The sequence below is a fragment of the Ovis aries genome, chromosome 20 (genome assembly GCF_016772045.2).
Source record: "Ovis aries strain OAR_USU_Benz2616 breed Rambouillet chromosome 20, ARS-UI_Ramb_v3.0, whole genome shotgun sequence".
NCBI classification, from domain to species: domain Eukaryota; kingdom Metazoa; phylum Chordata; class Mammalia; order Artiodactyla; family Bovidae; genus Ovis; species Ovis aries.
In genome coordinates, this window is record NC_056073.1 from 28,623,843 (window position 1) to 28,630,418 (window position 6,576).

Here is a 6,576-nt window from a genome sequence, read left to right on the forward strand (position 1 = left end):
GCACACATGTGTCTCCTTGTTGGATTCTTCTTCACTGGAGGAGACAAAAGTATTCTTATTAACTGTGCTTATGAACTGGGAATGGTGAGGGGCAGGGGCAGCCTCCTTCCACAAGCATAAAGGTTCAGAGTGAGAACTGGGCAGAAGTAGTGGAAGCCTAGGGATGGTTCTGCTCTATTTAGATTTAATAATGACTATTCATTTCTATATTATAAAATAACATTTTTCCCAAATTTTTCTTGGCTGAATCATCAGTACTGAAAAGTTTACTCAGCTGAATTAAGGTAAGTGGAGGAGAAATTAATTTGTCTTGGGTAATATTATAAGGTGTTTCTCAAAATCAAAATGATTTGCATACAACCTCTGGCTTTCACACCAGTTGTTCTCCTCACCACATCATCTAGAACATCTATTGATCTCTAAACTAATATCTGTTGAAATGGAGATCCTATAAATAAAAATTGCTATACCTTTCTACTCATGTGCTCATGATTAAATATTTATCCCATCAGTTCAGTCCCATTCAGTCACTCAGTTGTGTCCAACTCCTTGTGACCCCCAAGGACTGCAGCACACCAGGCATCCCTGTCCATCACCAACTCCCAGAGTTTGCTCAAACTTATGTCCATCAAGTCGGTGATGCCATCCAACCACCTCATGCTCTGTCATCCCCGTCTCCTCCTGTCTTCAATCTTTCCCAGCATTGGGGTCTTTTCTAATGAGTCTCATAATCTGTTTTAGCAAATATTTATCAAGAACATACTAGTTACTTTAGGGAGAATTCACCTAATAAAATTAATGTGCAACACACAAAAGAAACAGTAGATTTGTTGTAGGAATAAAAATCATGAACTCATTTTTGAACTATGATGCTGTGAAATGAGATGTAAACCTGTGTGGTATTGATTTAAAGCCCTGTGTTGATGTTGAGTACACTGGTAAAATCGCCTATCTGAAAGAGAAGGAAAGTTGAATTAATAAAGATATTTGGCAGAGTTATCTGTCCAGAGCTAGTAAGTGAAGCTAACAGGAATAAAGGATCAATGAAGCAAAGAGAAAAGCAGAAATTGGTTAGAAAACATTGGAGCTAACTGGAGGGGAGGAGAAATGAATGAGAAGATACAGTGAAGAAAAGTGAAGGTAAAGAATGAACTGAAAAGAAGTAATAGTAGTGATATAACATCCTGCCTTAGAAGAGAGTATAACCAATGAAAAACATGGCCCCAAAAGATATATGCACCCAGTGTTCATTGCACCACTGTTTGCAGTAGCCAGGACATGGAGGCAATCTGGGTGTCCATTGACAGAGGAATGGATGGAAAAGATGTGGTGCATATATACAATGGAATCTTACTCAGCCATTAGAAAGAATGAAATAGGCCATTGCAGCAACATGGATGGATCTAGAGAGTCTCATACTGAGTGAAGTAAGTCAGATAGAGATGGAGAAATATCATATGACATCCCTCATATCTGGACTCTAAAAAGAAATGATACAAATGAAAGTGAAAGTGAAGTCACTCAATCATGTCCAACTCTTAGTGGCCCCAGGCTCCTCTGTCCATGGGATTTTCCAGGCAAGAATACTGGAGTGGGTTGCCATTTCCTTCTCCAGGGGATCTTCCCAACCCAGGGATTGAACCCAGGTCTCCTGTATTGCAGGCAGATGCTTTAACCTCTGAGCCACCAGGGAAGGCATATAAACAGAATTACAAAACAGAAACAGACTCATAGACACAGAAAACGAACTCGTGATTGCTGTGGGGAAGGGATAGCTAAGGGCTTTGGGAAGGTCAGGTACACACCGCTATATTTAAAATGGATAGCCAACAAAAACCTATTGTATAGAACAGGGAACTCTGCTCAATGTTATGTGCTAGCTTGGATGGGAGGTGGGTTTGGGGGAGAATGGATACATGTATGTGTATGGCTGAATTCATTCGCTGTTCACCTAAAGCTATCACAACATTGTTAATCAGCTATACCCCCCCAAAAATGCATTTAATGTTAAAATTTTTTAATTAAATTAAAAAATAAAAGAGGTTTGCAGCAAATTTTTTTTAAAAAGATATTATTGTTACAAATGGCCTACACTCCTAACTTCCAATATCCTGACCCTCATGATATATCAAGTGTCTTCCAGTCCTTTTATTTCTGATTTTATTTAAGACTTGAATTCACTGTCGTACGTACAGAACTAGATGAGACTTGCTTTTTTGAGAAAGAAAGTGGGAGGTTATCTGCAAAAAGAGACATACATGGTGGTGAAGAGAAGGCCCTTGAGAAAGAAAGACCTGGTTATAAAACTTCAGTTCAGTTCAGTTCAGTTCAGTTGCTCAGTCGTGTCCAACTGTGACCCCATGAATTGCAGCATGTCTGGCCTCCCTGTCCATCACCAACTCCCGGAGTTCACTCAAACTACGTCCATCAAGTCAGTGATGCCATCCAGCCATCTCATCTTCTGTCATCCCCTTCTCTTCCTGCCCCTAATCCCCCCCAGCATCAGAGTCTTTTCCAATGAGTCAACTCTTCGCATGAGGTGGCCAAAGTACTGGAGTTTCAGCTTTAGCATCAGTCCTTATAAATCTTAGTGCTCACTAAAATAAAGTGACAGAATAGGTAATAATGTTGATATAAGTTATATTATTATATTTCCCTCATTCTAGGGTATCCTGTTCTTGAGGTATAAACACATATTTCAAGTTTTATTGTAATTATATTGCAATAATGGGGTAAAAGAAGCAGGTCGATAACAGATTTCTACCTTCCTGTGACTATTAGAATAATAAGAATGGTTATTGTACTTATCTCCCAGTCAATCAATCAATAAGCTAATTAAACATTTTAGAGAAGTACCAGGAATCTCCATATTTGAAAATAACTCCAAGAATCTTTTCTTCAGACAGAATCAGAAACTATTCTGTTTTATTTAATATTAATGACTTTGTTTCTTAATGGGATCTATATAAAAATAATTATATTTTTAAAGATAAAACAAAGTTAATGATTTAAATTCTTCATCTTTTAGCATGCACTGCTATGCTATATTACAGGCACAGAGAAAATTCTTTCAATAAAGAATTACATTAAATGACATTAAATTGAGCAAAGTACTCTTTTATACACTCTAGTCATTGATGTAGATTTCTAGGTTTTATCAAACTCTCCACTATAATCCACATTTGGACATTTCACTAGATATTCAAAAAATTTATATAATAATCTATTACTATCATATGTTAAATTTTATATGATTTGTATCACTGGAAAAATACATTTATGTGTTTGATAATAAAACTGTTATCTATATCATTCATATAATCCTGATTTGAATCTGATAGTGAAGTTTCTGAATATACCCATATGATTTCTACTATATTGATTATTCTACTTTCAGAATTGCTATCAAGAAAAAGAAAAAGAATGATCAATGACAGCTTCTTTGGTGGATTTATACTCCTTGGATTCACAGGTCAGCCTCAGATGGAGATGATTATTTCTTGGGTGGTATTTTTCTTCTACATCATTGCCCTGATTGGAAATATGGCCATCATCCTGCTATCTTTTCTCGATGACCATCTCCAAACTCCCATGTACTTCTTCCTTAGAAGTTTGGCCACTTTGGATCTCTGTTATACCACAAACATAGTCCCTCAAATGTTGGTCAATATCTGGGGCAAAGACAAGAGAATTACCTTTGGTGGCTGTGCTTTCCAACTTTTCACTGATATGGTTCTCTGCTCAGTTGAATGTATCCTTCTGGCTGTGATGTCTTATGACAGGTTCAGTGCTGTCTGCAGGCCTCTGCACTATATGACCATAATGAACTCCCAACTTTGCCAGGGCCTTGTAGGCACTGCCTGGGTGGTTGGTGTTATTAATTGCATGATACTTTCCCCCTATGCCATGAGTCTTCCTCGATGTGGAAATCACCACCTGGATCACTTCTTTTGTGAAATGTCTGCAATGATCAAGATTGCGTGTGTGGACACGACGGCCATGGAGGTAACCACATTTGCCATGTGCCTGGTTATCGTTCTTGTTCCTCTTCTTCTCATTCTGGTTTCTTATGGATTCATTGCTGTAGCTGTGCTCAAGATCAAATCTGCAACGGGAAGGCAAAAAGCATTTGGGACCTGTTCCTCCCATCTCATTGTGGTATCCATCTTCTACGGAACTGTTATCTATATGTACATCCAACCAGGAAACAGTCCGAATCAAAATGAGGGTAAACTTCTCAGTATCTTTTATTCCATTGTTACTCCCAGCATGAACCCACTGATCTATACTCTAAGGAATAAGGAGTTCAAGGGGGCCGTAAAGAGACTGATTGGGAAAAAGAAAGTTCTGTGGAAACAATAGGACGCTGATTTTTCCTCCCAGAAATTTCTATTATGGAAATGTGTCTTTTACAACCGTTATATGTCGACAATTTATGTTGCATCATCACCTGAGATAAAGTACATGAAAGTGAAGTCACTCAGTCGTGTCAGAGTCTTTGCAGCCCCATGGACGGCACCCTGCCAGGCTCCTCTGTCCATGGTATTCTCAGGCAAGAATACTGGAGTGGGTTGCCATTTTCTTCTCCAGGGGATATTCCCTACCCAGGGGTCCAACAGGTCTTCAGCATTGCAGGCAGACTCTTTACCATCTGAGCTACCAGAGAAGTCACTTCTCACCTGAAAGAAGTACTCATGAAATATACAAAAAATTATTATCAAATATAATGCATTATTTAATAGCTAATGTATTATGATACATGTACAAAAAAACATATTTAAAATACGTTTTATTTTATTTTTTAAATAGTTTTTTATTTTTTAAATTTTAAAATCTTTAATTCTTACATGCATTCCCAAACATGAACCCCCCTCCCACCTCCCTCCCCATAACATCTCTCTGGGTCATCCCCATGCACCAGCCCCAAGCATGCTGTATCCTGCGTCAGACATAGACTGGCGATTCAATTCTTACATGATAGTATACATGTTAGAATGCCATTCTCCCAAATCATCCCATCTTCTCCCTCTCCCTCTGAGTCCAAAAGTCCGTTATACACATCTGTGTCTTTTTCCTGTCTTGCATACAGGGTCGTCATTGCCATCTTCCTAAATTCCATATATATGTGTTAGTATATTGTATTGGTGTTTTTCTTTCTGGCTTACTTCACTCTGTATAATCGGTTCCAGTTTCATCCATCTCATCAGAACTGATTCAAATGAATTCTTTTTAACGGCTGAGTAATACTCCATTGTGTATATGTACCACAGCTTTCTTATCCATTCATCTGCTGATGGACATCTAGGTTGTTTCCATGTCCTGGCTATTAGAAACAGTGCTGCGATGAACATTGGGGTACATGTGTCTCTTTCAATTCTGGTTTCCTTGGTGTGTATGCCCAGAAGTGGGATTGCTGGGTCATACGGTAGTTCTATTTGCAATTTTTTAAGGAATCTCCACACTGTTCTCCATAGTGGCTGTACTAGTTTGCATTCCCACCAACAGTGTAGGAGGGTTCCCTTTTCTCCACACCCTCTCCAGCATTTATTGCTTGCAGATTTTTGGATCGCAGCCATTCTGACTGGTGTGAAGTGGTACCTCATTGTGGTTTTGATTTGCATTTCTCTAATAATGAGTGATGTTGAGCATCTTTTCATGTGTTTGTTAGACTCCACCAGAAAATTACTAGAGCTAATCAATGAATATAGTAAAGTTGCAGGATAGAAAATCAACACACAGAAATCCCTTGCATTCCTATACACAAATAATGAGAAAGTAGAAAAAGAAATTAAGGAAACAATTCCATTCACCATTGCAACGAAAAGAATAAAATACTTAGGAATATATCTACCTAAAGAAACTAAAGACCTATATATAGAAAACTATAAAACACTGATGAAAGAAATCAAAAAGGACACTAATAGATGGAGAAATATACCATGTTCATGGATTGGAAGAATCAATATAGTGAAAATGAGTATACTACCCAAAGCAATCTACAGATTCGATGCAATCCCTATCAAGCTACCAGCCACATTTTTCACGGAACTAGAACAAATAATTTCAAGATTTGTATGGAAATACAAAAAACCTCGAATAGCCAAAGCAATCTTGAGAAAGAAGAATGGAACTGGAGGAATCAACTTGCCTGACTTCAGGCTCTACTACAAAGCCACAGTCATCAAGACAGTATGGTACTGGCACATAGACAGACATATAGATCAATGGAACAAAATAGAAAGCCCAGAGATAAATCCACACACATATGGACACCTTATCTTTGACAAAGGAGGCAAGAATATACAATGGAGTAAAGACAATCTCTTTAACAAGTGGTGCTGGGAAAACTGGTCAACCACTTGTAAAAGAATGAAACTAGATCACTTTCTAACACCGCACACAAAAATAAACTCAAAATGTATTAAGGATCTAAATGTAAGATCAGAAACTATAAAACTCCTAGAGGAGAACATAGGCAAAACACTCTCAGACATAAATCACAGCAGGATCCTCTATGATCCACCTCCCAGAATTCTGGAAATAAAAGCAAAAATAAACAAATGGGATCTAATTAAA

The 6,576-nt window shown here is 38.0% G+C and overlaps 1 protein-coding gene across 1 annotated transcript; it reads left to right on the forward strand.

The window, feature by feature from the left end:
• The first annotated feature begins 3,423 nt into the window (after positions 1-3,423).
• On the forward strand, positions 3,424-4,362 carry LOC101117709 (olfactory receptor 2W1-like). Its single transcript, XM_027958578.2, has one exon. It carries the CDS (start codon positions 3,424-3,426, stop codon positions 4,360-4,362), a length of 939 nt encoding a protein of 312 aa, XP_027814379.2.
• The last annotated feature ends 2,214 nt before the right edge of the window (positions 4,363-6,576 follow it).